The 12939-nt window shown below is 48.3% G+C and overlaps 1 protein-coding gene across 2 annotated transcripts in view; it reads left to right on the top strand.

The window, feature by feature from the left end:
• Positions 1–12939, top strand: part of LOC137346033 (major histocompatibility complex class I-related gene protein-like) — a 30165-nt gene that overhangs the window by 2250 nt on the left and 14976 nt on the right. Inside the window, exons 2-3 of one of the 2 annotated variants that reach the window (XM_068009332.1) lie at positions 6904–7122; positions 9663–9935. In XM_068009332.1, the coding sequence (XP_067865433.1) occupies positions 6904–7122; positions 9663–9935 (492 nt within the window). Of the gene's footprint in view, positions 1–6903; positions 7153–9662; positions 9936–12939 lie in introns of both variants that reach the window. The other variant, XM_068009331.1, reaches the window with a different exon arrangement.

The following is a 12939-nucleotide window of genomic DNA, read 5'->3' as shown; positions in this document are numbered from 1 at the left end:
GCACAGGTCTCAGTACTATTGCTGGAATATTGTCAGGGCCCATAGCCTTTGCAGTATCCAGTGCATTCAGCATTTCCTGTTATCAGGTGGAGTGTATTGAACTGGCTGAAGTTTGGCATCTGTGCTGCTGGGGGACTTCAGGAGTAGGCCGAGATGGATCATCCACTCGGTTCTTCTGGCTGAAGATTGTTGCAAATGCTTCAGCCTAGTCTTTTGCACTGATATGCTGGGCTCCTCCATCATTTGGAATGGGGATGTTTGTGGAGCCTCCTCCTCCAGTTAGTGTACACCACCATTCATGACTGGATGTGGCAGGACTGCAGAACTTTGATCTGATCCATTGGCTGTGGGATTGCTTAGCATGCTGCTTCCGTTGTCTAGCATGCATGTTGTCCTGTGTTGTGGTTTCACCAGGTTGACACCTCATTTTAAGATATGCCTGGCGCTGCTCCTGGCATGTCCTCCTGCACTAAAATAAAAGCAAAATACTGCGGATGCTGGAATCTCAAATAAAAACAGAAAGTGCTGGAAATACTCAGCAGGTCTGGCATCAGAACACAAGTGTTGCCTTCCTTAGGGTATTTTCCTCCCCTTTTGCTTTTACTTTGGGGATAGGTTATTCCTTAATCTGCCCCATGTCCTCTGGGATAATACTGCTCACAGGTGGTGTCCAGCTTCCACTGCAGTCCCCTGTGGCTCATCAGCTAGCTGAGGCATTTCCCTCACTCATGGATTTCCTATTTGGAACTTTCCCTGAATCTATTTAATTTTTTAAAGGAGGTTTCGGCTAACTATGCCTCTGGTGCTTTTTCTTCAAGGTTTGCTGCTTTTATCTCAGCTCCTTTAAATTTCGTTGGCGTTATTTTCACCTCTTTAAATTCTACTGGCTTTTCTTTAGCCTCTTTAATCTTTACTAGCTCTAACACCACCCCCTGTGGGATTTTTGGGACTTCGTCGGCCTCTGCAGCTGTGCAGAGTTTGTTTGTTCCCCTCAATTTCTCCAGTCTCTGTGGACTACTCTGGATCCTCTGGCACAATACTGTGCTTCCTACCAAGTCATTGCCCAGCAATAGGTTGCCCCCCCCCCCCCCCACCCCGCATGGTTAAGCTTGGAATGACCCTGACTGTCACTACCCTGGTGACCAACTTACTCTGTGGGTAATCTTTAACTAAGGGAACCTTCAAGTATTTTCCAGTAAGCCCTTTTAGCATAACCGTGGAGTTTGTTCTGCTATGGGACACATCTCTGTAACCTTTCTCATTGCTTTCTCTCTTCTCCTCTGCAATTGTATTTCCTCTATTTTCAACTGAAATTCCCTTTCTTCTCTTTCCCTTTAAAGCTGAAATTCTCTTTCTTCTCTCTCCTTTTGAAGCTGCATCTCTTCTCTTTCAACTGTAGCTGTACTTCTTCCCTTTCCATCTGCAACCAAATTCTAGCTAGAGCTACCTTTTCAGACTCAGATTCCATGTTTTCTTCTTCTAGTTTAGGGGTGAGTTTAAAACAGTTAACCAGACTCTTCACCAGTTCAGGTTTCTTTGATTTTAGTTTGAAAGTGATTCCCACCTCTGTAGCTAAGCTTTCTAAATATTCAATAGTTAATTTATTTAACATATGGGATATGTCTCCCTGCTGTGCAAATGCCTTAGCATTAAATGCAGCCATCTCTTTTGTTTCTAGCACTGTAGAGAAAAACAGAAGAATACAAGAAAACCCGTTTTCTTATTTTTCCACAATTTTAGAGGTCAATTTCCCTCCTGTTTTCAAATCCCTCACTTATTTGATGGTTCAGATCACGACTTCGACCCCCCAATTTGTTATGGCCACGGGGTGAATGGTGTAGTTGGGTCCCACTGTTTAACTCCCAACTGACTGCAGCAGTGTTTTTTTTTATTAGGGTTTTAACCGCTCTGTGATTTACTTTTCAAACAAACAGACAGCGACAGATTTTCTTGTAGGTTTAAAACAGATGATTAACTATTTATTGAGCAATATTCACTCCTGAAATGGTCACAACCGCACCCACGCATTCACTCACACGCACATACGCAAGAGATAGAGAGGGAAAAACGAAATGGAGTTGAAGTGAGGTAGGGTTTCGGGGTTAATGGTTACCTGTTGAATCTTCGCAAAAGTCAATTTCTTCTTTGAAGTTGCAGGCCTGGGTTGATTGTAGGTTTTTCTGTTGGTTGAAATTTCAGTCTGGAGACAGGGGATCACTTCCAGTTCTCTGCACAAGTTGAAGTGTAGAACTCACTGCAGGGCACTATCTTTCTGGATCCTCTCCCAGTTGTCAGCTGGACAGGTTTTGGTGATGTTTGTCCTGATTCTTTTTCTCTCTCTCTTCAGAGGGCTACTTTTAAGGTCAAAAATGGTCTCACATCTTGCCTTTGTTGGGAGACATAGATATTCCTCCCTGTGATGACTGACAATGTCCCAGGGTGTGGCTACTTCACACCTTCCTTGTTTCAGAAGAACCCATTCAATTAAATAATGTCCATTGATGGGTTCAAGATGGGTGTAATTGACACCCCTTGCCTTGGAATGTATCCTTTACTTTTTAACCAATTCGTAAGACAGTTGGAATATACAGGTTTGACCTTTGGCAGCCATTTTTCCAGCATATTTAAAAGAAAAGTCACATTTTTATAACTCTTCAGTTTGAGTTCTTGTGTTTCCAATCCCTGCACTTCACATGAGCATAACAGAACCCTCACCACCTGCCACAGGCCCAGCTTGGCAGCTATGTCCTTCAGAACATGGCCAGCTCAGTCAGTAGTGGTGTTATCGAGCCACTCTTGGTGATGGACATTGAAGTCTCCCACCCAGAGTACATTCTGTGCCCTTGCCATCCTCAGTGCTTCCTCCCAGTGGTGTTCAACATGGAGCAGTACTGACTCATCAGCTGAGGCAGGGCGGTAGGTAGTAATCAGCAGGAGGTTTCCTTGCCCATGGTTGACCTGATGCCATGAGACTTCATGGGGTCCAGAGTCAATGTTGAAGAGTCCCAGGACCACTCCCTCGTGACTGTATACCACCTCTGGTGGACCTGTTCCTGCCGGTGGGATGGGGATGGTGCTGGTGGTGTCTGGGACGTTGTAAGGTATGATTCCATGAGTGCGACTATGTCAGGCTGCTGCTTGACTAGTCTGTGGGACAGCTCTCCCAATTTCAGCCCAAGTCCCCAGATGTTAGCGAGGAGAATTCTGCAGGGTCTACACGGCTGGGTTTTCCTTTGTTATGCCCAGTGCCCAGGTCGAGCAGTTAAGGGGAAGGGGGAGGGGCAGAGGAGTGAGGGATGGAGAACTGAGGTGTACAAGAGTGAGGGGTGAAGGAGTGAGGAGCATGGGAGGAGGTACAGTGAGTTGAGTGTGGGGATTTGAAGAGACTCCGGCTGTGACTGACAGGCCACAATCGCCACTCAGTGTAGCTGAACTTGTCGAGCTGGGACTGGGAGAGACTCTGAATATAACTCAAAGGGAAGCTGACGCATCGAATGCTGCAGTGAACACCTGTCCTTCCTTCCCATTCCTCAGGCTTACACAATCTGCCTTCACCATTACTGCAAGATGTAACAGGAAGCTGATGTCCTTGGCTCAGTTCCCTCCTTCAGCAATGATCACATGTCTGTCCCACACTGGTGACCAATGTAACCACATGTGGGGAAGTGAGAGGACTGGAACCCTCTGGACTAGCTGAGCATTTTGTGGTGTCTCAGCCCTTGGGTCAACTTTAAGCTGTTCCTATCCTGTGGAAGTCTGATACACATGAATATGTTTCCTGGGTGGGAACTTATCAAATCATTGTACAGCTTCCTGGCTTGCTCAAACACATTGGCATTGAGCAAGGTTGCTCACCAGGCTGCTGCAAACATGTAACAAAGCAGTGGGTAAGCAAACTGAACAAACTAAGATGAAATGAAATAAACATACAAAAAAAATTGTAAAAAATGTATAAAAGGAAAAAGGAAAAATAACTAAAAATCAAAGTAAAATGGGGGGCCCGTCATGCTCTGAAATTTTTGTACTGGCTGCTTTTCAATCTTCAGTCCGTTAACACCCTATCTGTACAAATTGTGTGTCTTTTAACACATCATTAACATATTGTTTACCTTTGCTCCATGACCTTTTGGTCAGCTATGTGGCCTTGTCCGATCTACACCTTCTCCTTTGTTATCTCTTGCCCCACCCCCGCCTCACTTGCTTGTAACCTTTGACATTTCTAAAATTTGCTAGTTCCAAAGAAGGGTCACTGACCCGAAACGTTAACTCTGCTTCTCTTTCCACAGATGCTGCCAGACCTGCTGAGTGGTTCCAGCATTTCTTGTTTTTATTTCAGATTTCCAGCATCCGCAGTATTTTGCTTTTATTAACATGGATACGGAATTGGCTCTGTGACAGGAAACAAAGAATAGTGGTAAATGGATGTTTTTCAGGCTGGAGGAAGTTTCATAGTGGAGTTCCCGGAGATGAGTGTTGGGACCCTTGCTTTTCCTGATATATATTAATGACCTAGACCTTGTTGTACAGGGCACAATTTCAAAGTTTGTAGATGATACAAAACTTGGAAGCATTGTGAACTGTGAGGAGGATAGTGTCGAACTTCAAAAGGACATAGATAAGTTGGTGGAATGCAGACAGATGGCAGATGAGGTTCGATGCAGAGAACTGTGAAGTGATTCATTTTGACAGGAAGAACGTGGAGAGACAATATAGAATAAAGGGTACAATTCTAAAAGGGATGCAGGAGCAGAATGACTTGGGTGTATATGTGCATAAGTCATTGAAGGTGGCAGGACAGATTGAGAGAGCGGTTAATAAAGCATACAGTATCCTGGGCTTTAATAATAGGGGCATAGAGTACAAGAGCAAGGAAGTTATGTTGAACTTGTGTAAGAAACTATTCCAGCCACAGATGGAGTATTGCACCCAGTTGGGGCCCTGCACTTTAGGGAAGACATGAAAGCATTGAAGAGAGTGCAGAAAGGATTCACGAGAATGGTTCCAGGGATGAGGAATTTCAGTTATGAAGGTAGATTGGAGAAGCTGGCTCTGTTTTCCTTGGAGGAGAGAAGGCTGAGAGGTGACTTGATAGATCATGAGGGGTCTGAACAGAGTAGATAGAGAGAAACTGTTCCCACTCATGAAAGGATCGAGAATGAGAGGGCACAGATTTAAGGTAATTGGCAAAAGAAGCAAAAGCGACATGAGGAAAAACATTTTCATGCAGCGAGTGGTTAAGATCTGGAATGCACTGCCAGGGAATGTGATGGAGGCAGGTTCAATTGAGGCCTGCAAAAGGGAATTGGAGTGTTATCTGAAATGGAAGAATGTGCAGAGCTAAGGGGAGAAGGCTGGGGAGTGGCACTAGCTGAATTGCTCTTTCAGAGAACCAGCACAGACACAACAGGTAGAATGGCCTCCTCTGTGCTGTAATGATTCTGTGTTTCGATGAATTCTGTGATTCTGTGATAATATGTTCATTTATTCCATTGCTGGTTGTGGGAGCTTGGCTACTACTGTTCCTACATGACAACAGCAAAGACACTTCAATAAAATATTTCATTTCCTGCAAAGGCTTTCAGATGGCCTGAGACAGTGAAAAGCACTCAAAGAGTCGCAGTTGCTGAAATGTCTTTCAGAAACATCACAGCTTTCCATTCCCTTGAGCCACACATGTGGACTCTGTGCTTCAGGTCTAAGGTTAAACCCTCGGGCCTAGGCCACAGGCTTCACATTCAGGCCGCTCTGATACACAAGCTGCCCATAAAGGCACGTCTGGTATCAGTTACTCTGATATACATTTGGCCCGAGGCCATTCCCTGGTCTCTCAGTCAGGGGGTTGAGAAGCCTGAGTCTGTTTGCTTGAGGATGGGGTCCAGACCAATTTCTGACCCCCCTCTAGTTTTAGCTCCTTCTATTCAGAGAGCGGACCCGCCTGATGTCTGGATGCTGGCTGGTCCCCAGGCGCACTTCCACAGATAACCACAGGCCTCGTGTTCAAAGTCCTCCTCTGCCCAGCCACCACCAATGGTCTGCAGAGGCTGCTGAGCCAATTGTTCTGTTGTCAGGGAGCCTGACAGACCAGCTTCATCATGCTCTCCCCCTCCCGTGTCCACAATCCTGCTTATCAGCTGGGACGATCCTGGGTAACAGTCGAGTTGGGAGCCATACAAAGCTCCTTATTGCAAGGGGATTGGGGAACAAGAATAAGGAAGCCTTGCGGCAATTATACGGGACTTTGGTGAGACCACACCTGGAGCCCTATTTATGGTTTTGGTCTCCATGCCTAAGGAAGGGCATACTCGTCTTAGAGACGGTGCAGTGAAGGTTCACTAGGTTGGTCCCTGGGAATGAGAGGGTTGTCCTCTGATGAGTGGCTGAGCAAATTGGGTCTGTACTCGCTGGAGTTCAGAAGAATGAGAGGTAATCTCATTGAATCATACAAGATTCTGAAGGGGTTGACACTGAGAGGTTGTTGTTCCTGCCTGGGGAATCTGGAAGACGAGGGCAGAGTCTCAGGATAATGGGGTGATCACTTGGAACTGGGAGGAGGAGAAATGTCTTCACTCAGAGGGTTGTGAACCTTTGGCATTCTCTACCCCAGAGGGTGGTGGATGCTCCATCGTTGAATATATTTAGAGCTGAGACAGACAGATTTTTTGGTCGCTCGGGAAATCAAGAATATGGGGAGCGGGTGGGAAAGTGGAATTGAAGTCAAGGGTCAGCCATGATCTTATTGAATGGCGGAGCTGACTCGATGGGCCGTTTGGTCTACTCCTGCTCCTATTTCCTATGTTCTATGTCCTGCTCCTTCTCCTGGAGGCTAGAGGTCAAAGGTGGTTCACAATCTGCAGGTTTGGGCCCCTCCCACATTCACAATCCTTCTCTGCAACTTTCCCTCAGGCTCCCACACTTTGATGTCTCGCTACATCTACAGCACCCCTCTCCTTGGCCTGCCAGAGCTCTCTGTGGTCAGGATGCTGGATGACCTGCAGACCCAGTACTACGACAGCAACCTCAAGAAGAGCGTGCCCAGGCAGCTATGGATGGTCGACAATTTTACAGATGACTACTGGGTGCAGCAGACTAAGACTGCAAACGCTCTTCAACAGCTTCTCTCCAGTAAGGTCGCTCCATTCCTCGGATTGCTTGGTGCGTTTCATTTGACCTCTGTTGCCCTTGTAGGTTAAAGCCGAACTGCATGCTGGGTAGATGCCAATGTGTCAATCATATCAAAGGTTTCTTAGTGGGAATTATTGCTCACAAGAGACATCGAGAATAGGTTCTTCACCTCTCCAGTTACAGAATTACAAGGACAAAAAGATAATAACAATATATTGTGCCTTTAACATAATAAAATGTCCCAAAGTCCTTTAAACGAGAGTAACCAAACAAAATGTGCCCCCGACCACCTAAGGAGACATTAGGTTAAATGCCCAAAAGCTTGGTCAAAGAGGTAGGTCTTAAGGAGCTCTTAAAGGAGTAAAGTGTGTGAGTGAGGTGGAGAGGTTTCGGGAGGGATTTCCAGCTCTTAAGGCCTCAGTAGCTGAAGGTACAGCCAGCAATGGTGGAGTGATTAAAATCGGGGATGCACAAGAGGCCAGAATTAGAGAAGTGCAGATATCTCAGAGGGTTGTAGGCCTGGAGGAGATTCCAGAGATAGGGAGAGGTGAGGCCTTGGAGGAATTTGAAAACACGGATGAGAATTTTAAAATCAAAACGTTGCTTGACAGGAAGTCCATGTAAGTCAGTGAGTACATGGTGATAGGTGAATGGGACTTGGTGCGAGTTAAGGAATAGGCAGCAGAGTTCTGAAAGGGCTCAAGTTAATGGAGACTAGAATATGGGAGACTGGCCAGGAGTTAATAAAGGCAGGAGGGTTTCACCAGCAGAGGAGATGAGGCAGGGGGCAAGCAGGAGATGTGATGGAGGTGGAAATAGGCAGTCTCAGTAATGGTGCAAATATGTGATTGGAAACTCATCTTGGGGTCAAATGTGACACGAAGGTTGTCAACAGTCTGTTTTAGTTTGAGCTAGAGAGAGAGAGAGAGAGAGAGAGATGGAGTTGGTAACTAGGGAACCGTGTTTGAGGGCACTAAGACAATGGTTTCAGTCTTCCCAATATTAAATTGGAGGAAATTTCTGTTTATCCAGTACTGGATGTCAGATAAGCAGTCTGATAATTTAGCAACAGCGGAGGAGTCGAGAGAGGCGGTGGTGAGGTAAAGCTGGGTGTCGTCAGTGCACATGTGAAAACTAATACTGCACTTTTGGATGATGTTACTGAGGGGCAGCAGGTAGATGAGAAATAAGAGGGGGCCAAGGATAGATCTTTGGGGGAAACTAGAGATAACAGTGCAGGAGCAGAAAGAGAAGCCATTGCAAGTGATACTCTGGGTATGATTAACTACAGAAGAATGGAACCAGGTGAGGGCAGTCCCATTCAACTGGACAACAGTGCAGAGGCGTTGGAGGAGGATGGTGTGGTCAACCGTGTCAAAGGTTGCAGACAGGTCGAGAAGGACGAGGAGGGAAAGTTTACCTTTGTCACAATCACATAGGATGTCATTTATGACTTCGATAAGAGCCATTTCGGTACTGTGGCAGGGGGCGGAAACATGATTGGAGGGATTCAACCATGGAGTTCCAGGAAATATGGGCACGGATTTGGGAGGTGGCAACGCATTCAAGAAGTATGGAGAAGAAAGGGAGCTTGCAAGGATGGTGGGGGTCAAGGGTTGGTTTTTTTAAGGAGACGAATGATGAGAGCAGATTTGAAGCAGAGAGGGACAGAACTCCTCTGAGGAGGGAGAATCATTAATGTCAGGTAACATGGGACCCAGGAAGAGAATAGAATCAGTGAATCATAGAATGGCTAGCAGCACAGAAGGAGGTCATTCGACCCGTCGTGTCTGTGCCAGCTCGCTGCAAGAGAAACACAGCTACTTCTACTGCGCTGCCTTTCCCCTGTATCCGTGCAAATCTTTTATCTTCAGATAACTATCCAATTCAGTTTTGAAGGCCTTGATTGAACCTACCTCCACCACACTCTCAGGCAGTGCATTCCAGATTCTAACCACTTACTGTGTAAAAATCGTTTTCCTCATGTCCCCTCTGGTTCTTTTGTCATTCGCTTTAAATCGATGTCCTCTGGTTCCGGACCCTGGGAACAGTTTCTCTCTATCTACTCTGTCTCGACCCCTCGTGATTTTGAACACTGCTGTCAAATCTCCTGACAACCTTCTCTTCTCTATAAAGCACAGGCCCAGCTTCTCCAATCTATCCACGTAACAGAATTCCCTCATCACCCAGAAACATTCTCGCACCTTTCCGTACCCCTCCAATACCTTCACATCCTTCCTAAAGTACTGGACACACAACACAATGGGAAGTTGGGTGACCAGCAGTTCAGTGGGAATGGGGTCGAGGGAGCTGGATGTGCATCCCATGGAAAAGACGAACTTGGAGAGGGCATGAGGGGAGACAAGAGAGAAACTAGAGCAAGAGTAGAGTCACTCACCACAGTCTCTTGTCGGGTCTTCCTTCTCTGTACCTCTGCGGACGGTACATTTACTCACTCGGGTATCAGAGACGCTATTCAATGGCGAGGGGATTGGAGAGTTCTGACAATAATGCCTGCTCGACCTGTTGATCATTTCCAGCTGTGACATACCTTCAGGGACTCTGGAGCTGCACACAATACAACAACAACAGCACCATCGGCTTTGTAAAGATATACACTGGCATGCTTGGAGAGATTGAATGTGACACGGCCACCATGCATTGCAAGGCAGAAGGCATTTTTAGCATGCTGCAGAATGAATTTCAACAAATGCTAACCACCGATATCACTTTTATCAAGTCACTGCGCGAAGGCTGTATTCAAAATCTGCAGAAAACCCTTGCAGCTGGTAAAGCAGCTCTGGAAAGAAAAGGCAAGTGGAAAACCATCATTTACATACGGAATGTGATCTGCATCCAGGTGCTGAGTGTGATCGGGATCCGGGTGTAGAGTGTGATTGGGATCCAGGTGCAAAGTGTGATCGGGATCCGGGTGCAGAATGTGATCTGGATCCGGGTGTAGTGGGTGACTGGGATCCAGGTGCAGAGTGTGATCTGGATCCGGGCGCAGGGTGTGATCTAGATCTGGGTGTAGAGTGTGATTGGGATCCAGGTGCAGAGTGTGATCTGGATTCAGGTGCAGACTGTGATTGGGATCCAGGTGTAAAGTATGATCAGAATCTGGGTGTAGACGGTGACTGGGATCCAGGTGCAGAGTGTGATCTGGATCCAGGTGCAGACTGTGATTGGGATCCGGGTGCAAAGTGTGATCAGGATCCAGGTGTAGAGGGTGATGGGGATTCAGGTGCAGAGTGTGACTGGTATCCAGGTGCAAAGTGTGATCTGGACCCATGGGGAAGAGTGTGATCAGGATCCAGGTGCAGAGTGTGACTGGGATCTAGGTGCAGAGTGTGACTGGGATCTAGGTGCAGAGTGTGATCGGGATCCGGGTGCAGAGTGTGACTGGGATCCGGGTGCTGAGTGTGACTGGAATCCAGGTGCAATGTGTGACTGGGATCCGGGTGCAGAGTGTGATTGGGATCCGGGTGCAGAGTGTGATTGGGATCCGGGTGCAGAGTGTGATCGGGATCCGGGTGCAGAGTGTGATCGGGATCCGGGTACAGAGTGTGATCGGGATCCAGGTGCAGAGTGTGATCTGAATCCAGGTGCAGTGTGTGATCTGGATCCGGGTGCAGAGTGTGATCGGGATCCGGGTGCAGAGAGTGACTGGGATCCAGGTGCAGAGTGTGATCCTCATCCAGGTGCAGAGTGTGATCTGGATCCAGGTGCAGTGTGTGATCTGGATCCGGGTGCAGAGTGTGATCGGGATCCAGGTGCAGAGTGTGACTGGGATCCGTGTGCAGAGTGTGATCGGGATACGGGTGCAGAGTGTGATCTGGAACCGGGTGCAGACAGTGACTGGGATCCGGGTGCAGAGTGTGATTGGGATCCAGGTGCAGAGTGTGATCCTCATCCAGGTGCAGAGTGTGATCGGGATCCAGGTGCAGACAGTGACTGGGATCCAGGTGCAGAGTGTGATCCTCATCCAGGTGCAGAGTGTGATCTGAATCCAGGTGCAGTGTGTGATCTGGATCCGGGTGCAGAGTGTGATCGGGATCCGGGTGCAGAGAGTGACTGGGATCCAGGTGCAGAGTGTGATCCTCATCCAGGTGCAGAGTGTGATCTGGATCCAGGTGCAGTGTGTGATCTGGATCCAGGTGCAGTGTGTGATCTGGATCCGGGTGCAGAGTGTGACTGGGATCCATGTGCAGAGTGTGATCAGGATACGGGTGCAGAGTGTGATCTGGAACCGGGTGCAGACAGTGACTGGGATCCGGATGCAGAGTGTGACTGAGATCCAGGTGCAGAGCATGACTGGGATCCAGGTGCAGAGTGTGATCTGGATCCGGGTGCAGAGTGTGACTGGGATCCATGTGCAGAGTGTGATCAGGATACGGGTGCAGAGTGTGATCTGGAACCGGGTGCAGACAGTGACTGGGATCCGTGTGCAGAGTGTGATCGGGATACGGGTGCAGAGTGTGATCTGGAACCGGGTGCAGACAGTGACTGGGATCCGGATGCAGAGTGTGACTGAGATCCAGGTGCAGAGCATGACTGGGATCCAGGTGCAGAGTGTGATCTGGATCCAGGTGCAGAGTGTGATCTGGATCCGGATGCAGAGTGTGACTGGGATCTTGTTGCAGAGTGTGACTGGGATCCAGGTGCAGAGTGTGACTGGGATCCGGGTGCAGAGCATGACTGGGATCCAGGTGCAGAGTGTGATCTGGATCCAGGTGCAGAGTGTGATCTGGATCCGGGTGCAGAGTGTGACTGGGATTTGGGTGCCGAGTGTGATCAGCATCCAGGTGCAGATTGTGATCTGGATCCAGGTGCAGAGTGTGATTAGAATCCAGGTGCAGAGTGTGATCAGGATCCTGGTGCAGAGTGTGACTGGGATCCTGGTGCAGAGTGTGACTGGGATCCGGGTGCAGAGTGTGACTGTGATCCGGGTGCAGGGTGTGACTGGGATCCGGGTGCAGAGTGTGATCAGGACCTGGTGCAGAGTGTGACTGGGATCCTGGTGCAGGGTGTGACTGGGATCCGGGTGCAGAGTGTGATCAAGATCCTGGTGCAGAGTGTGACTGGGATCCTGGTGCAGAGTGTGATCAGGATCCTGGTGCAGAGTGTGACTGGGATCCTGGTGCAGGGTGTGACTGGGATCCGGGTGCAGAGTGTGACTGGGATCCTAGTGCAGGGTGTGACTGGGATCCGGGTGAAGAGTGTGACTGGTATCCTGGTGCAGGGTGTGACTGGTATCCTGGTGCAGAGTGTGATCAGGATCCTGGTGCAGAGTGTGACTAGGGTCCAAGTGCAGAGTGTGATCTAGATCCAGGTGCAAAGTGTGACTGAGATCCGGGTGCAGAGTGTGATCTGGATCCTAGATCAGTGTGTGACTGTGATCCGGGTGCAGAGTGTGATCTGAATCCAGGTTCAGAGTGTGACTGAGATCCGGGTGCAGAATGTGATCTGGATCCAGGTTCGGAGTGTAACTGTGATCCGGGTGCAGAGTGTGATCTGGAACCGGATGCAGAGTGTGATATGGACCAGGGTGTAGAGTGTGATCTGGATCCAGGTGCTGAGTGTGATCTGGATCCAGATGCTGAGTGTGATCTGTATCCGGATACTTAGTGTGATCCGGATCCGGATGCAGAGTGTGATCTGGATCCGGATATTGAGTGTGATCTGGATCCGGATGCTGAGTGTGATCTGGACAGGGTGCAGAGTGTGATCTGGATCCAGATGCTGAGTGTGATCTGGATCCGGATACTGAGTGTGATCTGGATCCGGATACTTAGTGTGATCTGGATCCGGATGCAG

Source organism: Heterodontus francisci, chromosome 29, assembly GCF_036365525.1.
Source record: "Heterodontus francisci isolate sHetFra1 chromosome 29, sHetFra1.hap1, whole genome shotgun sequence".
NCBI lineage: Eukaryota > Metazoa > Chordata > Chondrichthyes > Heterodontiformes > Heterodontidae > Heterodontus > Heterodontus francisci.
Note: the sequence above shows the minus strand (reverse complement) of the source record. Positions and strands in the feature narration are given on the sequence as shown.